Here is a 20,785-nt window from a genome sequence, read left to right as displayed (position 1 = left end):
CAGAGAGGAGGAACAGATATATGGGAGAAGGAAGAAAAAGAGAGCAAAATTCTTTGTACTGTTAGAGATAAACAGAGAGGAAGAGGTGGGGAATTTCTTAAATGCATTTATTTTAATGCTAGGAGTATTGTAAGAAAGGTGGATGAGCCTAGAGCATGGATTGATACCTGGAAATATGATGTTGTAGCTATTAGTGAAACATGGTTGCAGGAGGGGTGTGATTGGCAACGAAATATTCCTGGATTTTATTGCTTCAGGTGTGATAGAATCGGAGGGGCAAGAGGGGAAGGTGTTGCATTGCTTGTCACAGAAAATATTACGGAAGTGCTCTGGCAGGATAGATTAGAGGGTTCACCTAGGGAGACTATTTGGATGGAATTGAGGAATGGGAAAGGTGTAGTAACACTTATAGGGGTGTATTATAGACCACCGAATGGGGAGCGAGAATTGGAGGAGCAAATTTGCAAGGAGATAGCAGATATTTGTAGTAAGCACAGGGTTGTGATTGTGGGAGATTTTAATTTTCCACACATAGACTGGGAAGCCCATACTGTAAACGGGATGGATGGTTTGGAGTTTGTAAAATGTGTGCAGGATAGTTTTTTGCAGCAATACATAGAGGTTCTGACTAGAGAAGGGGCAGTGTTGGTTCTTCTGTTAGGGAATGAGATAGGTCAGGTGACGGAGGCATGTGTTGGGGAGCACTTTGGGCCATTAGTTTCAATATAATTGTGGAGAAGGATAATCTGGATCCAGGGTTGAGATCTTTGATTGGAGAAGTGAAATGGGACAATTTGTTTTATGGGAAGGATGTAATAGAGAAATGGAGGTCATTTAAAGGTGAAATTTTGAGGGTACAGAATCTTTATGTTCCTATTAGGTTGAAAGGAAAGGTTTAAAGTTTGAGAGAGCCATGGTTTTCAAGGGATATTGGAAACTTGGTTAGGAAAAAGAGAAATATCTACAATAGATATAGGCAGCATGGAGTAAATGAGGTGCTCGAGGAATATAAAGAATGTAAAAAGAGTCTTAAGAAAGAAATTACAAAAGCTAAAAGAAGATACAAGGTTGCTTGGGCAAGTAAGGTGAAAATAATCCAAAGGGTTTCTACAGTTATGTTAATAGCAAACGGACAGTGAGGGATAAAATTGGTCCTTTAGAGAATCAGAGTGGACAGCTATGTGTGGAGCCAAAAGAGATGGGGGAGATTTTGAACAATTTCTTTTCTTCGGTATTCACTAAGGAGAAGGATATTGAATTATGTAAAGTAGGGGAAACAAGTAGGGAAGTTATGGAAACTACTACGATTAAAGAGGAGGAAGTACTGGCACTTTTAAGGAATATAAAAGTGGATAAATCTCCGGGTCCTGATGGGATATTCCCTAGGACCTTGAGGGAGGTTAGTGTAGAAATAGCAGGGGTTCTGACAGAAATATTTCAAATGTCATTAGAAACGGGGATGGTTCCAAAGGATTGGCATATTGCCCATGTTGTTCCATTGTTTAAAAAGGGTTCTGAGAGTAAACCTAGCAATTATAGGCCTGTCAGTTTGACGTCAGTGGTGGGTAAATTAATGGAAAGTATTCTTAGAGATGGTATATATAATTATCTGGATAGACAGGGTCCGATTAGGAACAGTCAACATGGATTTGTGTGTGGAAGGCCATGTTTGTCAAATCTTATTGAATTTTTTTTGAAGAGGTTACTAGGAAAGTTGACGAGGGTAAAGCAGTGGATGTTGTCTATATGGACTTCAGTAAGGCCTTTGACAAGGTTCCGCACGGAAGGTTAGTTAGGAAGGTTCAATTGTTAGGTGTTAATATTGAAGTAGTAAAATGGATTCAACAGTGGCTGGATGGGAGATGCCAGAGAGTAGTTGTGGATAACTGTTTGTCAGGTTGGAAGCCGGTGACTAGTGGTGTGCCTCAGGGATCTGTACTGGGTCCAATGTTGTTTGTCATATACATTAATGATCTGGATGATGGAGTGGTAAATTGGATTAATAAGTATGCAGATGATACTATACTAAGGTAGGTGGCGTTGTGGATAATGAAGTAGGTTTTCAAAGCTTGCAGAGAGATTTAGGCCAGTTAGAAGAGTGGGCTGAACAATGGCAGATGGAGTTTAATGCTGATAAGTGTGAGGTGCTACATTTTGGTAGGAATAATCCAAATAGGACATACATGGTAAATGGTAGGGCATTGAAGAATGCAGTAGAACAGAGTGATCTAAGAATAATGGTGCATAGTTCCCTGAAAGTGGAATCTCATGTGGATAGGGTGGTGAAGAAAGCTTTTGGTATGTTGGCCTTTATAAATCAGAGTATTGAGTATAGGAGTTGGGATGTAATGTTAAAATTGTGCAAGGCATTGGTAAGGCTGAACTTGGAGTATTGTGTACAGTTCTGGTAACCAAATTATAGGAAAGATGTCAACAAAATAGAGAGAGTACAGAGAAGATTTACTAGAATGTTAGCTGGGTTTCAGCTCCTAAGTTACAGGGAAAGGTTGAACAAGTTAGGTCTTTATTCTTTGGAGCGTAGAAGGTTGAGGGGGGAGTTGATAGAGGTATTTAAAATTATGAGGGGGATAGATAGAGTTGGCATGGATTGGCTTTCTCTATTGAGACTAGGGGAGATTCAAATAAGAGGACATGAGTTGAGACTTCGGGGGCAAAAGTTTAAGGGTAACATGAGGGGGAATTTCTTTACTCAGAGAGTGGTAGCTGTGTGGAATAAGCTTCCAGTAGAAGTGGTAGAGACAGGTTCGGTATTGTCATTTAAAGCAAAATTGGATAGGTATATGGACAGGAAAGGAATGAAGGAATGGAGGGTTATGGGCTGAATGCAGGCCAGTGGGACGAGGTGAGAGTAAGCGTTCAGCACAGATTAGAAGGGCCAAGATGGCCTGTTTCCGTGCTATAATTGTTATATGGTTATATGGTTTCTGGCACCAAATACATATTGCTCTTGAATTTTTTTAGTAGAGTACACCAAACCATGTCTAGTTTTATGCATGTGGGCCCAGAGATATTCCATTGGAATCTATTTGCAGACAAGTGATAATATCCTATTTTAGAGCATACAGAGATAAAGTGGCTACTGAGAGAAGGATAAATGCTTGAGAATACTCACAACTGATAAAGGATGGTCGTTTTCCCTGCATTATCCAGCCCAACGATGATAACTTTGTGCTCTGGTGAAACAAAACCACATCCACCATGATTAAACTTCACATGGACCAAAATCCTAGACTCAACAGTATGACCTTTTTATCACCTCAGATTTTACAAATGACAAGCCTCTTGAAGGAGCATAAACTTTCTCTGTTATCATCAAAATTTCCAAAAACAGTTTGTACATCAAGAACAACCTTAAGGGTCACTGACCCAAAACACTGACTGCATTCTCTTTACCTTCCAGTATTCCTAGCTTTGCTTCAGATTTTACCATTTGCAATTTTATTTATTTGCCACAAACATGGTAGTCCAGTGGTTAGCTATTACAGAGCCAGTGATCTGGGTTCAATTTTGCCATTGTCTGTAAGGAGTTTATATGTTCTCCTGGTGACTGTATGGGTTTCCTCCAGGTGGTCTGGTTTCCTCGCTTCAAAGACATGCAGGGTTAATAAGTTCATTGATCACATGGGTGTAATTGGCGCAGGTTTGTTGGGCCAGAAGGGGCTGTAACCATGCCACATCTCTAAATAAACAAAAATAAATGCTTTGCATTATCTGTCCATGTGTTAAGGCAAAGATATTCAGTGCAGAGATATGCTTAGGAATGCTTTTCTTCCCCCTCTGTTGGACTGGGGTGCAAACACAAAGTTCTTGAGCATTATCACATGCACAAATACATTTATCAGGATTAATTCAAGATTGTTTAATGTCATTTCCAGTACAGAAGTATAAAGAATGGAATAATTGTTACTCTGGGTCTGATGCAGCACAAAAACAACATAGTAAGATAAAGAACACAATAATAAAAAACATAGCAAGTATAAATGTATAAGATAGTTTATATACATTGATTGTATGTCCATAAAGTGACACTGGGTACAGGAAGGTCTGCACAGAAGGTGATTGACAGGAAATAAAATAATGGTGCTGGAGGTGGTACTGCTTGGGGAAAGTAACTGTTTCTGATTTTAGTAGCCTTGGTGTAGAAGTGGGGCAAGCAGTCCATGAGCAGGGTGTGATCCTTCATGATGTTACTGGCCCTTCTCCATACACATGCCCATAACAGCAAGTAAGCTGGTGCCAGTGATGCATTGGGCAGTTTCCATACCATGCAGCTTGTTAGGGTGCTCTCTAATGTGCATCTATAGAATGACACGAGTAAGGATGCGCGAAATCCAGCTCTCTTCAGCCTCCTCAGAAAGTAGAGGTATGGTGAGCTTTCCTAACTGCTTTGGATGTGTTCTGGGACCATAAGAGATTGTGTGAGATGTGCACGCCTAATAGTTTGAAACTGCTTACTGAGGGAGTTGTGAATGATACAGTTATCCTGAAGTTAACCATTTCTTTAGACTTGTTAACATTGAGGAAGAGGTTATTTGCCTGGTATCAGGCCTTGAGCTCTTCCACTTCTTTGCAAGGCCATTTCATCATTGTTAACTGTCTCATTAACTTTTTAATGCTTGCTTTTATTTTTATATAATCACCTAAACACACATGATAGTTCAATGAGCTTTTTAGTGGTTACAGTGGCCTCTTTTTCTTGTAACTTCTTGGTTTCAGTGATGAGTGTTATCAATGGAATGTCTGAGTGATAGCTTGGTATGAGAAGACCTCACTACTTTGGAGTCTAAAATCTTACCATGCTTCTTCCCTCTCCTTTACACTAAATAAAATAATTAGCAGTTGCATTTACTTTCTGATCACTGAGCAGATCCAATTTTACCAAAACAAGCAGCTGAACTGAAACTACCCAGACCCCATTGCGTCAATCAACAGAGGAAAACCTGTACATATAGAGCATCTATTTAATAGCTACCTCACAGGTAGATGGGGTCATAACAAGTGCTTGTGGCACATTGACCTTCATAAATCAGATTTATGACTTGGGATGTTATTTTGAAGTTATATAGGATGGTGGTGAGGCTGAATTTGGGAGTGTTGCATGCAATTTTGGCCACATACCTACTGGAAATATATGTTAAGACTTTATTCCTTGGTGTGTAGGAAAATAAGGCAACTTCCTGACCTTTATCACAGTGTTGTTATTGAAGTGTTTCCATTTTGCAGCTCAACTCTGCCACTGTCATAACTCTTGAGTTATGGGGAAAGGTTAAATATTTTATGACTTTATTCTCTGGAGCATAAGAGAATGAGGGGAGATCTGATAGAGGTGTACAAAATTAAGGGGAATAAATAGGGTAAATGCAAGCAGGCTTTTTCCACTGAGGTTAGGTGACACTGGAACTGGATTTTATAATTTAAGGGTGAAAGGTGAGTTATTTCAAAGGGAACCTAAGGGGGAACTTTTTCACTCAAGATGGTGCAAGTGTGGAATAAGCTCCGGTTCTAGTGGTGTTTGCAGGTTCGAATGCAACATTTGGGGGGGGGGGGGGGGGAAGGGAGAAGAAATGTCGGACAAACAGTAAGTACTTTGCATCAGTCTTCACTGGAAGACAATAGCAGTATGCCAGAAAGTCACAAGTGTCGGGGGCAGAAGTGAGTGCAGTTGCTGTCACGAAGGAAAAGGATCTTGGGAAGCTGAAAGATCTAAAGGTAGACAAGATCAACTGCACACCAAGCTTCTGAAAGGTAGCTGGAGATTGTGCAGACATTAGTCATGATCTTTTGAGAATCACTAGATTCTGGCATAGTTCCAGAGGACTGAAAAATTCCACTCTTCAAGAACAGAATGAGGCAGAAGAAAGGAAATTATAGGTTGACCTGATCACTGGGGTTCAGAAAATGTTGGGATCCATTATTAAGGATGAGGTTTCGGAATACTTGGGGATGTATGATAAAACAGGCCAACATCAGCATGGTTTGCTTCAGGGGAGAACTTGCCTGACAAATCTGTTGGAATGATTTGAGGAAATAACAGGCAGGATAGACAAAGGAGAGTCAGGGGGTGTTATTTACTTGGATTTTCAGAAGGCCTGTCAAGGTGCCACACATGAGGCAGCTTAACAAAAACTCATGGCATTACAGGAAAGACACTAGCATGGATAGAAGATTGGCTAACTGGCAGGAGGCAAAGAGTGAGAATAAAGGGGACTTTTTTGGTTGACTGCCAGTGACTAGTGGTATCCTGCAGGGGTTGGTATTGGGACAGCTTCTTTTCATGTTATACAGTATGTCAACAATTTGGATGACAGAACTTCGCAAACGATACAAAGATAGGTGGAGGGGCGGGCAGTGTTGAGGAAACAGGGTGTCTCCAGAAAGACGTGCACAGATTGGGAGAATGGGCAAAGTGACAGATGGAATACAGTGTAGGGAAGTGCATGGTCATGCAATTTGGTAGAAGGAATAAAGGTGTAGACTATTTTATAAATGGGTTAAAATTCAAAAGTCAGAAGTGCAAAGGGACTTGCAAGTCCTTGTGCTGGATTCCCTGTAGGTTAACTTGCAAGTTGGGTCGGTGCTAAGGAAGGCAAATGCATTGTTAGCACTTATTTTAAGAGGACTAGAATATAAGAGCAAGGCAGTAATGCTGAGGCTTTATAAGGCAATGGGCAGACTGCACTTTGAGTATCGAGAAGTTTTGGGCTGCTTATCTAAGAAAAGATAAACTGGCATTGGAGAGGGCCCAGAGGAGGTTCAGGAGAATGATTCTGGGAATGAAAGGGTCAGTCTCTGAGGAGTGTTTGATGGCTCTGGTTCTGTACTTGCTGGAGCTTAGAAGAATTTGGGGGGGGGGGGGGTGGTAAGAGAGAATCTCATTGAAAGGCCTAGATAGAGTGGATGTGGAAAGAATGTTTCTTATAGTGGGTGAGTCTAGGACCAGAGGGCACAGCCTCAGAATAGAGAATTGTCTATTTAGAACAGAGATGAGGAGGAATTTTTTTTTAGCCAGAGAGTAATGAATCTGTGGAATTCATTGCCATGGATGGATACAGAGGCCAGGTTATTGAGTGTTTAAAGCGGGGGTTGGTAGGTTCTTGGTTAGACATGGCTTCAAAGGTCATGGGGAGAAGGCACAGGAGAATAGGGTTGAGGGGAATAATAAATTTGCTATGATAGAATGGTGAAGCAAACTCTACCATTAGAGTGAGTGGCCTAATTCTGCTCCAATGTCATATGGTCTTAAATCCTTCTATTCTTGCAAACACCCCCAACTGCAATTACATGATTCAATGGAGGACCTCACTGAACTTTTACTGAAATTAAAGGTTTTGTACCATTTGCAACATATAGTCAAGCATGTACAGACTCTGCTCCTTTAGTGAATATATTAACACTTAGATTTGTTTGACACCTCATTACCCTGAAGCTTATTGGATTATCTAAGCAGCCTCCAAACCTTCAAAGTTCACGAAGGGCTCATGAACAAGTACAGCCCCTTGGTCCACAATGTTGTGCCAACCTTTTAATCTACTTTGAGATGAATTTTAAATTCAATTCTGGAGACTATGCAGCACAGACATCCATTCTTGTACAGACTTAGCTTTTGCAACAGTGTCTACAGCAATTTAAAAAAATTCTTTACTTTTGGAATATTAACTGCTTATCCTCAAATGCCTCGTTTTTCTAAAATGCTGCAGCTCTTTTCATGGTGTGTTGGAGGAGTTCCAGAATTTAAACCCAGTGATGAGGGAACAGAGCTACAATTCCAAGACAGAAAGGTATTTGCATCAATGACTACAGACTCTAAGTGTCACTATGCTTCTGGCATCAACATAATATGCCAGCAACTTTGGAATGAGGAAGAAACCTAGAGCTCCCAGAGGAAACTCATGTGGTTATGGGGAGATGGTACAAACTCCTTACAGATAGCAGCAGGAATTGAACCGCGATTGCCAGTGCTGTAAAGCGTTATGTATCCGCAATACTACTGTACCGAGGGCAATTTGCAGGCTCCCATGACATGCTGCCCTTTGCCTCATCATTAGAGTTCATAAGTGGGAGGTGGCTCGAAGGTAGTTTGGGTGAGTATCCAGGGCATTCTGTAAATGGAATATACTGTAGCTACAGTGTAGTGTTGGACAAAATGAATGATTAGGGTAGTGAACAGGATGCCAGTCAAGTGGACTACCTTGCCCTGAGTAGCATCAAACTACTTTCTAACAAAATGCTAACACACAGGCTCTACTCTTCTCTGACAAAAAATGCAGAAATATTTTAGATAGAACACAATGGGACATGCCCTCAGCCCACAACCTATGCTGAACTTTTAACCTATTCTATCAATCTAACCCTTCCTTCCCACAAAGTCCTCCATTTTTCTATCATCCGTGTGTCTAAGAGTTTCTTAAATGCCCCTGATGTATCTGACTCTACCGCCACCCCTGGCAAGGCATTCCACACACACCCCACTCTATATAAAACAATATACTTTTGACACCCCTTCTCTAAACTTTCCTACAATCTCCTTAAAATAGTGCCCCCTTCCACCCTGAGAAATATTTTCTGGCTGCCCACTCCTGTTTGCTCTCTAGTCCAGGCAGCATCTTGGTAAATCTCCTGTCTAAAGCTAAAGCAGGCTAGTTCTTCAAACTGACAAAACCAACATGCACATTCAATCAGCGACATTGCTGTGTGAGATCCTGCTATGTGCAAACAGGCTATACAGGTTCCCCTATTACAATAGCATTAAGACTACAACCACCTTTAAATGCCATATTGTCCCTACTGTCCCAGCTTGCTCCCACAACCTCAGAAAAAGAGTAAGGGACAGATAACAGAAAGGAGCAGAGCTATGGGAATGATAGGGAATGGAATGGTAGTTTATTCAGAAAGAGCTGTCATGGACCTAATTAGCTGAATGGTAGACACCCTCAGATCATGAAACTTTGTTAAAGAAATGCAAGCTTAACTTGCTTCCTACTTAAAGAGACAGCACCAAATATAGGAGCAGAAGCAGGACATTTGGTCTATCAAGTCTGCTCTGCCATTCAATCATTGGCTGATCCAGCTCTTCCAGTCAGCCCCACTCCCCTGCTTTCTCCCCATACCCTTTGATGCCCTGGCTAACCAAGAATTTATCTATCTCTGCCTTAAATGCAACTAATGACTTGGCCTCCACAGCTGCTTGTGGCAACAAATACCACAGATTTACCAACCTCTGAAGTAATTTCTCCACATCTCTGTTCTAAATGGACGCCCTTCAATCCTGAATTTGTGCCCTCTTGTCCTGGACTCCCCTACCATGGGAAATAACTTTGCCATATCTAATCTGTTCAGGCCTTTTAACATTTGGATAGTGCTTCACCTATTGCTTACCTGGACTCTATGTGCGCGCTGGTTGTCTCAGCTTCTCTCTGAAATGACCCAGCATGCCCATCAGCTCAGGGGCTATTAAGCTGACCTCTCCAGTGATTTAAATAGTGTAAAGGTATTAATTCCAAAATACCCCAATTAAATGAGAATTGATATTAAAATTCAAAGTTCAAAGTAAATTTATTATCAAATTACAGATAAGTCGTGATATACTAACTAGAGGTTAATTTTCTTGCAGGCATTCACAGAACAAAGAAATACAATAGAATCAATGAAAAACTACACAAAAAGCAAAGACCAACACACAACCAATATGCAAAAGGCGACAATCTGTGCAAATACAATAAATAAATAGTACTGAGAACATGAGTTGTAGAGTCCTTGAAGCTGAGATCATAGGTTGTGGAATCAGTTCAAAACTTGAGACACGGATCTGCAAAAGGTCACGACTTGGTGAATGTTTTGCCTACATTGAAGTCACACAGCCATCTGTCACCACAAACCTGACTGCAAAATGTAGAAACCATGGAGCTGGCATCCTGAAACACAGCTCTGCAACAACATCTGAGGATTCCACTTCATCCTCCATGTGAAAAGAGGCCATTGGCATTCAAATAACAGCTGTCAGCTTTATAGAGACACGTCAAACAAAACCCAAACAGTAACAGCTGCAAGCCTTCACAACATGCAATACATAGATTGAACAACTCAACTTTCTTCTTCCCTCTTTAGGCTCTCACACAATTAAACTCCCAGGAACACTTGTTTACGGATATGTGCCGTTTACAATGCTCCCCATTCAAAAATGCACATCCAGTGCCACAAGTCCTCCCTGGCGATAAGAAAGCATGAGTGAAGAACAAAAAAAACAGGATAGGCAAATAGGATGTGGCTTCAGTCTCTCAACATTTAGTGTTGTAATCAGGGAATGCTTCCTATCTAACAAGATGTCTTTACGATGAGATGGGCAGCATGGTAACATAACCGTTAGCATAACACTATGACAGTGCCAGCAATTGGAGTTCAATACCCACCACTGTCTGTACCTCAATCAGAATTAGGTTTATTATCACTGGCATGTGACGTGAAATTTGTTAACTTAGCAGCAGCAGTTCAATGTAATACATAACCTAGCAGAGAGAAAAATAATAATAAAATAAAACATAATAATAAAGTAGATTAATAATGTATATTGAATATTATTAAAAATGTGCAAAAACAGAAATACTGTACATTTAAAAAAGTGAGGTAGTGTCCAAAGCTTCAAAGTCCATTTAGAAATCGATGGCAGAGAGGAAGAAGCTGTTCCTGAATTGCTGAGTTTATGCCTTCAGGCTTCTGTATCTCAAGGTAGCATATTAGACAGAAACTGAGGACATGGAGGATCAACTCTCAGACAAGTTCAAATTCTACTAGGGAATGTACATGCCATACAGACAGGATGACCTTTTAACCTCCTCTGGGTCAATCTAAACCTTCCCTGCTCCATTTTTCTTTTATCCATGTGCCTAAGAGTTTCTAAAATACCCCCAAATTAATCTACCTCTACCACCATCCTTGGCACTTACCACTGCGTGAAGAAGTTACCTCTGACAAACTTCACTTTCCTTCAATCACCTTAAACTTAACCATTTCCACTCTGGGAAGTCTTTGGCTACCCACTCAGTCTAAGCTTCTTATTATCTTGTACACTTGTATCAAGTTGCCTCTCATCATCCTTCGTGCCAAAGAGAAAAGCCCTAGCTTGCTCAACCTATGTGCTCTCTAATCTAGGGAGCATCCTGGTAAATCTCCTCTGCACCCTCTAAAGCTTCTATATTCTTCCTCTAATGAGCCAACCAGTACTAAACAAGTTGGAGAATTTGAATTTAAGCAAAGAAGTAAATCTGAAATGGAAAGAGCTGGAATCAGTAGTGGAGACCATTAAACAACAGTGGTAAATACAAATGTTTCATCTATTGCTTGCCTGGACTCAATGTCCTTGGTGGTTGTCTCAGCTTCTCTCTGAGATGGTCCAGCATGCCCATCAGTTCAGGGGGCTATTAAGTTGACCACCTCAGTGACGTCCATGGTGGCATTTAGAGCTACATATGCAATTGCTAGAGAAACTCAATTGGTCAAGCAACATCTATGGAAAGTAATAAAGAGCTGGTGTTTTGGACTGAGACCATTCATCAGGACTCTGGTCTTGCCCTGAACTGGCTCTTCACCCCACATCATAGATGCTGCCTGACCTGCTGAGTTCCTCCAGCATTTTGTGTGTGTTACTCCGGACTTCCAGCATCTACAGAATCTGTTTATTATTAATAGAGATAAATTGGGGTGTTCTCTGAAAAGGGCCTTTGGGAAGTCAGAGTTCTCTTCTGTTTAGACAAAATGGCAATGCCACCACAATCCAGCCTGAAGTTACCTGCGGGTTTAGAATGCAAGTCCTACAGCCGTACACTGGAACAAACCAGAGCAACCCGGAAAGGAGAATACTTTTCATTCCAAAGCTTGCGAGATCACACTCAGCAGAAGACAGCAATAAAACAATCCAAAGTAACACTGCGGCTTAAAAATAAAACCAGTTGTTCAATTTACTAAGGTATGTAAAATAAAAGCCCCACAAAAACAAAGGCATTGATGTGTGGAAAATAGCTGGTTGTAACTACAAAAACTGCAATTCTTTAGGAATTCATTCACTGTCAAAAAATAATTGGTTTGGATCAACACTTACAAAATGCTGGAGTAACTCAGCAGGCCAGGCAGCATCTATGGAAAAGAGTAGCCAATGCTTCAAGCCGAAATGTTGAGTGTATTCTTGTCCATAGAAGCCGCATGACCTGCTGAGCTCCTCCAGCATTTTGTGTGCGTTGCTTGAATTTCCAATTTCAAGAGATTTTCTCTCGTCTGTGATTAGTTTGGATCATTTAGCTCCTCAGAGGTTCAACTGCTAGCTAAATTAACACTTCTTAGTACACCATTGCTCTACACAAGGCCATGAATCTAAGCTAGTAGGGAGAAAAGGCACCATTTGGCCTTAATTTGGCTTCGAATTTGGAGAAGGAAGTCTGAGAATCAGAACGGGAGTGCTGCGGGAGCCATTTTAATTTTTTCTTCTCATCAGGGTTGAGAGGCAGGACTGTGCAGGCGTGTGACTTTGGGCAGTGAAGTGCGTAAGACATAAAAGGAACACAGCTTCATACAGTGGGCAGTAGAGTGAGCTGGGAGCAGAGTGAAGGCTTAAGGGCTTTGGGTCAATGGGCTTAGGTGGAAGCGGACAAGGCAAGGTAGGTTTAGTTTTCAATTTTTCCTGTTATTTGAGGAAAGGGGGAATTATGAGTGTGAGGGCAGCTTGTTGTTCTTGGTGTCGGATGTGAGAGGTCCTGGAGTCTCCCGGCCTCCCGGATGTCCACATCTGCACCAGGTGCACTGATCTGCAGCTCCTAAGGGACCGTGTTAGGGAACTGGAGCTGCAGCTCGATGACCTTCATCTGGTCAGGGAGAGTGAGGAGTTGACAGAGAGGAGTTACAGGCAGGTGGTCACACCAGGACCATGGGAGACAGACAAGTGGGTCACGGTTAGAGGAGGGAAGGGGAAGAGTCAGAGTACCCCAGTGGTTGTACTCCTGTTTGAGTACTGTTGGGGGCCTACCTGGGGGAAGCAACAATGGCCGTACCTCCAGCACAGAGTCCAGCCCTATGGCTCAGAAGGGTAGGGAAAGGAAGAGGAAGGCAGTAGTAATAGGGTAGTAATAGTAATAGTATTAATAGTAATAGTAGTAGTAATAGTAGTAGTAATAGTTAGTGGGTAAGATAGGCAATTCTGTGGATGCAGTCAGGAGACCCGAATGGTAGTTTGCCTCCCTGGTGCCAGGGTCTAAGATGTTTTTGATTGTGTCCAAGATATCCTGAAGTGGGAGGGTGAGGAGCCACTGGTCGTGGTACATATAGGTACCAATGACATAGGTAGGAAAAGGGAAGAGGTCCTGGAAGGAGAATATAGGGAGTTAGGAAGGCAGTTGAGAAGAAGGACAACAAAGGTAGTAATCTCAGGATTACTGCCTGTACCACACGACAGTGAGAATAGGAATGGAATGAGGTGGAGGATAAATGTGTGGCTGAGGGATTGGAGCAAGGGGCAGGGATTCAAGTTTCTGGAACATTGGGACCTCTTTCGAGGCAGGTGTGACCTGTACAAAAAGGATGGGTTGCAATTAAATCCTGGGGGGGGGGGGGGGATCAATATCCTGGCGGGGAGATTTGCTAAGGCTATTGGGGAGACTTTAAACTAGAATGGTTGGGGGGTGGGAATCAAATTGAAGAGATTAGTTCACAAACAGAGAAAGCTTGTAGACAGAGTGAGGGAGGATAGGCAGGTGACAGAAAAGGGGAGTGCTCAGACCGAAGATGTAGGGGAGAAGGAAGAAAAAGATAGTAAAATTGTTTGCACCATTAGGGATAAACAGAGTAAGAGGTGGAAAAAGTCTTAAATGCATCTATTTTAATGCTAGGAGCATTGTAAGAAAGGTGGATGAGCTTAGAGCATGGATCGATACCCGGAAATATGATGCTATAGCTATTCGTGAAATAAGGTTGTAGGAGGGGTGTGATTGGCAACTAATTATTCCTGGATTTCATTGCTTCAGGTGTGATAGAATTGGAAGGACAAGAGGGGGAGGTGTTGCATTGCTTGTGTTATGAAGGTACCACAGCTCTGAGGGGCCGAAGGAGCGGGAGCAGCCCCCTCCTTCCGGAGAATCGCAAGATCGCTATTAATTCGGGACTCGGAAGCAAGAGACAATGCAATGGTTTTGACCATTGTTCATAGGGGCACCTGTGTCACGTGCATGTCCCGGCTACGTGACAACTACCATGGGCATGAATACCCTCGAGCAATGTGGGGGTGGAGATTGCATCACCCTACTCTGATGGACAGCCACAACTCGGCAGGTAAAGATAAAAGGGGGCTGCAGGAGGCGGTAACCCCAGAGAGAGAGAGAGAGAGAGAGAGACGCTCCCGAAGAACTCGATCGCTCAATGCTCCCGTGAGAGCTGGAAGCCGCGCAACGCCACGTGCGCTCCTAACTCCTTTGGCCTAGGGAGTGGGTGGCTGATACCGAGAAAGACATCGCACTAACAAAGGGGAAAACAACGCTCCCCTGATTTAACGGAGTGGCTACGTAAAGACCCAGGCAAGTTCTCTTTTCGTTTTCACCGATCCCTCTAAAACACGTGAAACCCAGCCGGAGGGCAAAAGTCTGCAGACTTCTGAGTGACTTTTATATTTCCAACGGACAATATATTATCCCCTAGACAACAGTCGAGATTATTTCATAATGATGATTATTGCTATACCCGCGTTTTAGATCGATTTTTACTGACATATACGATTTGAATGTTTGTATTAACCCTGCTTTTTGTGCTCCCCTTTTGAATAAAACATTTAAAAATAGTGCCATCAGACTCCAACGGACCTCTCTATCTTTGCTGGTGAGTTATCCAGTTACGGGATACGTAACACTTGTCAGAGAAAATATTACAGCAGTGCTCTGGCAGGATAGATTAGAGGACTCATCTAGGGAGATTATTTGGATGGAATTGAGGAATGGGAAAGGTGTAGTAACACTTATAGGGGTGTATTATAGACCACCTAATGGGGAGCGAGAATTGGAGGAGCAAATTTGTAAGGAGATAGCAGATATTTGTAGTAAGCACAAGGTTGTGATTGTGGGAGATTTTAATTTTCCACACATAGACTGGGAAGCCCATTCTGCAAAAGGGTGGATGGTTTGAAGTTTGTAAAATGTGTGCAGGATAGTTTTTGCAGCAATACATCGAGGTACCAACTAGAGAAGGGGTAGTGTTGGATCTTCTGTTAGGGAATGAAATAGGTCAGGTGATGGAGGTATATGTTGGGGAGCACTTCGGGTCCAGTGATCACAATGCCATTAGTTTCAATATAATTATGGAGAAGGATAGGTCTGGACCCAGGGTTGAGATTTTTGATTGGAGAAAGGCTAACTTTGAGGAGATGCGAAAGGATTTAGAAGGAGTGGATAGGGACAATTTGTTTTATGTGAAGGATGTAATAGAGAAATGGAGGTCATTTAAAGGTGAAATTTTGAGGGTACATAACCTTTATGTTCCTGTTAGGTTGAAAAGAAAGGTTAAAAGTTTGAGAGAGCAATGGCTTTTAAGGGATATTGGAAACTAGGTTCAGAAAAAGAGAGATATCTACAATAAATATAGGCAGCATGGAGTAAATGAGGTGCTCGAGGAATATAAAGAATGTAATAAGAAACTTAAGAAAGAAATTAGAAAAGCTAAAAGGAGATACGAGGTTGCTTTGGCAAGTAAGATAAAAATAAATCCAAAGGGTTTCTATATTTATATTAATAGCAAAAGGATAGTGAGGGATAAAAATTGGTTCCTTAGAGAATCAGAGTGGACAGCTATGTGTGGAGCCGAAAGAGATGGGGGAGATTTTGAACAATTTCTTTTCTTTGGTATTCACTACGGAGAAGGATATTGAATTGTGTAAGGTAAGGGAAACAAGTAGGGTAGTTATGGAAACTATGACGATTAAAGAGGAGGAAGTACTGGTGCTTTTAAAGAATATAAAAGTGGATCAGTCTCTGGGTCCTGACAGGATATTTCAAATGTCATTAGAAACGGGGATGGTGCTGGAGGATTGGCGTATTGCTCATGTGGTTCCATTGTTTAAAAAGGGTTCTAAGAGTAAACCTAGCAATTATAGGCCTGTAAGTTTGATGTCAGTGGTGGGTAAATTAATGGAAAGTATTCTTAGAGATGGTATATATAATTATCTGGATAGACAGGGTCTGACTAGGAACAGTCAACATGGATTTGTGCGTTGACAAATATTGAATTTTTTGAAGAGGTTACTAGGAAAGTTGACGAGGGTAAAGCAGTGGATGTTGTCTATATGAACTTCAGTAAGGCCTTTAACAAGGTTCCGCATGGAAGGTTAGTTAGGAAGGTTCAATTGTTAGGTAGTAAAATGGATATTGAAGTAATAAAATGGATTCAACAGTGGCTGGATGGGAGATGCCAGAGAGTAGTGGTGGATAACTGTTTGTCAGGTTGGAGGCCGGTGACTAGTGGTGTGCCTCAGGGATCTGTACTGGGTCCAATGTTGTTTGTCATATACATTAATGATCTGGATGATGGGGTGGTAAATTGGATTAGTAAGTATGCAGATGATACTAAGATAGGTGGTGTTGTGGATAATGAAGTAGGTTTTCAAAGTTTGCAGAGAGATTTAGGCCAGTTAGAGTGGGCTGAAAGATGGCAGATGGAGTTTAATGCTGATATGTGTGAGGTGCTACATTTTGGTAGGACCAATCCAAATAGGACATACATGGTAAATGGTAGGGCATTGAAGAATGCAGTAGAACAGAGTGATCTAGGAATAATGCTGCATTGTTCCCTGAAGGTGGAATCTCATGTGGATAGGGTGGTGAAGAAAGCTTTTGGTATGCTGGCCTTTATAAATCAGAGCATTGAGTATAGGAGTTGGGATGTAATGTTAAAATTGTGCAAAGCATTGGTGAGGCCAAATTTGGAGTGTTGTGCAGAGAGGAGATTTACTAGAATGTTACCTGGGTTTCAGCACCTAAATTACAGAGAAAGGTTGAACAAATTAGGTCTTTATTCTTTGGAGCATAGAAGGTTGAAGGGGGACTTGATAGAGGAATTTAAAATTATGAGGGGGATAGATAGAGTTGACGTGTATAGACTTTTTCCATTGAGAGTAGGGGAGATTCAAACAAGAGGATATGAGTTGGGAGTTAGGGGCAAAAGTTTACAGGTAACACAAGGGGACCTTCTTTACTCAGAGCTGTGTGGAATGAGCTTCCAGTGGAAGTGGTAGAGGCAGGTTCGATATTGTCATAAAAGAAAATTGGATAGGTATATGGACAGGAAAGGAATGGAGGCTTATGGGCTGAGTGCAGGTCGGTGGGACTAGGCGTTCAGCAAGGACTAGAAGGACTGAGATGGCCCGTTTACATGCTGTAATTGTTATATGGTTAATAAACAAAATGATGCTATCAACCAGTGGTGACGTTTTATATTCAGCTCACAAAACTACTCAATACTCTAGTATATATGCTACTTCTTCTGAACTGTGATAGCTGCATTCTGCAGCATTTTTAAGGTAATTCTTTTGAACTGACTAAACAATTGGCGCTTTTGCAGTCTTCTGGGGGATTCGGCGAACTAGGCTCTTGAGCATGCAGGTACGACCATTGCTGGTGGTGGACGCTGCGTCAAGGTATGATGGCGAAAGATGAACCTGTGGGTGGCCCTATTACTTCACACTGGTTAAAGCGTTGAGCAAGAGGAGGGAAGACGAGAGAACCTGTTGGGAAGAGGGGGAGCTTAGGAGGAGACAATAGCACCTAACGGCGACTCCTTTGCTTGCATCTTCGGAAACAGCTCTATTTCCATCTTTAATATCTCTTTTTTTCCCTTTCAGGGTTCTTTTGAAGACCCTGACCTGGAGTTACACGCTATGTTTTTTTGCAGGAATGGGACCCGCTCTTGAGGTTTCATGACTGGCCGTTGCTCAACATGGCAAGGGTGCAGCCTAAGAGCTCAGCTCACCTTTGCAGGGCTGAGATCCTGTGGCCCTGGAGACTGGCGGATCAAAGGTCGGTGTCCTGGCAGGAGATCGGTGTGTCGTGGGAGTTGGAAGAAACGACACAACAGACTTAACATTGTAAACCAGCGAGTTGTTTGTTATGTCTCCCCTCTTGCTGTGAAACAAAGCCACCTCTTAGATAATAGGTGCAGGAGTAGGCCATTCAGCCCTTCAAGCCTGCATCGCCATTCAATCTGATCATGGCTGATCATCCACAATCAGTACCCCGTTCTTGCCTTCTCCCCATATCCCCTATTGGGGGGGGGGGGGGGGGGGAGAGAGCCTGTGGTATGGCAAATACCGGGTGAATGAATAATTTTTGGGGTACTGCAAGTCCGTGTCTTTGCTGTTGCTTTGTTGCACGCTTGAGTGCTCGGAGGTGGGTGCCGTTATTTTTTTTTGTTGGTGGGGGGAGGGGGGATCGTTGCTTGCTGCCTCTTACACATGGGAGGGAGGGGAGCTGGAGGTGACTTTGGGGTTTTAACATTTAACTCATTCATTTTTTAGGGCCACTCCTTTTGGATGGTTGCGAAGAAAAAGCATTTCAGGATATATATTGTATGCATTTCCCTGACATTAAATGTACCTTTGAAACCTTTGAAGATTAAAATCGTTGAAGACGAGAGCAGAAAATAGACAGGTGTTCAGCGCTGTTTGCCTACATTTGACCGGTCTCCCTCTCTTCTCACTACCACTGTTGGGCAACAGGTGGAAGAGTTTTGGGTTCCATGCCAGAAGGCTTGGCAGCAGCCATTGGGCTCCTAAACAGGCTTCACTTGTCTGAGGTCAGAATGGGTTCCGCAGCTGTGGATTCACTTTTTGGGACTCATGTCGCATGTGTTTTTGTTTACCTCTTTTCAATATTTGTGCGATTTGATCAAGGCGTCAAGGCCGAGGCGAAGGATGAACCAAGTCCAGCTCTCTATTCCGTGAGGTTTACTCACTTGCAACGCTGAACTAACTGCAGCTGGGGCCTGCAACCATTGACACATGCCTCAGCACTGAACTGCCTCGGTGGCTATGGCCCACAACCATCAGGCTCCTGAATATCAGCTTCACTTGGGCGCTGAACTGGCTCTGCAGATGTGGGTTCACTTTTAGGAACACTGTGGTTAATTCTCTCTGTGTTATTTATATACTTCTAAAAATTATTTGCATTATTTGTTTTACTTTTTTTCACACATTTGGTGTTTGATGGTCTTGGTTATGTGGATTTTTTTTAATGGGTTCAATCGTGTTTGTTTATGGCTGCCTGTAAGAAGACAAATTTCAAGTTGCATACAATATAAATACTTTAATAATAAACGCACTTTGAACTTTAATACCAGGCAGCTATCAAACCTTGAAGCTAAAGATTAATCTGCAGATTATAGGGATTTTTTTCCCTTAGCATTTGGGACAATTTATTTTCAAAACAGTTCTGTGGGTTCTGAAGTGAATGATGAGGTCACGAAGAACTGCAAACTCTTCCATAGGTGGGGCATAGGACCTCAATATAGCGTGGTGATTTGAGCAATCGTTTTACTGAGCCAGCAATCATCAATTGGGGTTCAATTCCCATCCCTGTCTGTATGGAGTTTGTACACCTTCCCCATGGCTGAGTTTCCTCCAAGTGTTACGGTTTATTCCCACATTCCAAAGCTGTACAGTTAGGTTGGACATATAATGCTGGTTGCTGGAAACATAGCAACATTTACTATCCTGAGCACAATTCTCAGTCTGTATTTGTCATTCACGAAAAATAACGATTTCGCTTTATGTTCTGATGCCATTATGACAAATAAAGATAATTTTTCAGAAGTGTCTGACAAGACAAACAGTTATGTGATCTGTGAGGAGATGCACTCCTTCAGCCATGCTTTTGTATGCTCCTGGTGTATGGAGTCAGAGTTTATAATATCATTCTTAGAAGGCTCTTTCCCTACTTTTGAGTGATAATGTGACAAAATTTTCCAGCAGTTATCATTTCCTCAACAGGGGTTGATTTCCGTTGAGGATACTTGCAGTACATCCCAAGATCCTTTCCCTCTGTCCACCTGGTGGAGTTCAGAAATGAGTGAACTGGATTCTCAATGTTAGAAATGTAATAGAATGCAAATACTGGGATCCAGGTTATATCCCCAAACACATCGCACATCAAGACAAACATAAAATATTAAGACACCAAAATGGAATGTTTTTGATAAAACCAACATGAAACGTGCTTATAACCTTTTAAAAAAAACACAAACTGACAGTTCAAATGACTGAAAATTTTAAAAAACCCGCAATTGCTAGAAATCTGAACTAAAAACAGAAAATACTCGGAGCACTCAACAGGTCAGGCAGTACCTGTGGAAAGAGAAACAGTTACCATTTCAGATTAATGCCCCTCCATCAGGTGACTTAGCAAGTAACACACAAAATGCTAGAGAAGCTCAGCAAATCTGGCAGCATCTAAAGAGCTTGCTGAGTTCCTCAAGCATTTTGTGTGTTTCTTTTGAGTTTCCAGCATCTGCAGAATCGCTTGTGTAGATGATGTAACGAGGCGGTATTCAATCTAAAACATTAATGGGATCTTTCAATAAATGTTGCTTGACCCAGAGCCTTTCCAGCATTTTCTGATTTCAGTTCAAATAATGCTCACCTTAACGCAGTCACAATAGAGAAATCAACAAACCAGCAAACAATCCCCATTTATCTGCTTTTCTATCAGTTTATTACTCTTCAGATCCAATCCCAAGAAGCCCTTTGCCAAAAGTA

At 42.0% G+C, this 20,785-nt stretch overlaps 1 protein-coding gene across 1 annotated transcript in view; it reads right to left on the bottom strand.

Annotated features, from left to right (window-relative positions):
- LOC132384965 (ADP-ribosylation factor-like protein 5B) overlaps positions 1-20,785 on the bottom strand; it is a 78,566-nt gene that overhangs the window by 49,223 nt on the left and 8,558 nt on the right. Inside the window, exon 2 of the mRNA XM_059956656.1 lies at positions 3,134-3,194. Within this exon, the coding sequence (XP_059812639.1) occupies positions 3,134-3,194 (61 nt within the window). The remainder of the gene's footprint in view (positions 1-3,133; positions 3,195-20,785) is intronic.

Source organism: Hypanus sabinus, chromosome X1, assembly GCF_030144855.1.
Source record: "Hypanus sabinus isolate sHypSab1 chromosome X1, sHypSab1.hap1, whole genome shotgun sequence".
NCBI lineage: Eukaryota > Metazoa > Chordata > Chondrichthyes > Myliobatiformes > Dasyatidae > Hypanus > Hypanus sabinus.
Note: the sequence above shows the minus strand (reverse complement) of the source record. Positions and strands in the feature narration are given on the sequence as shown.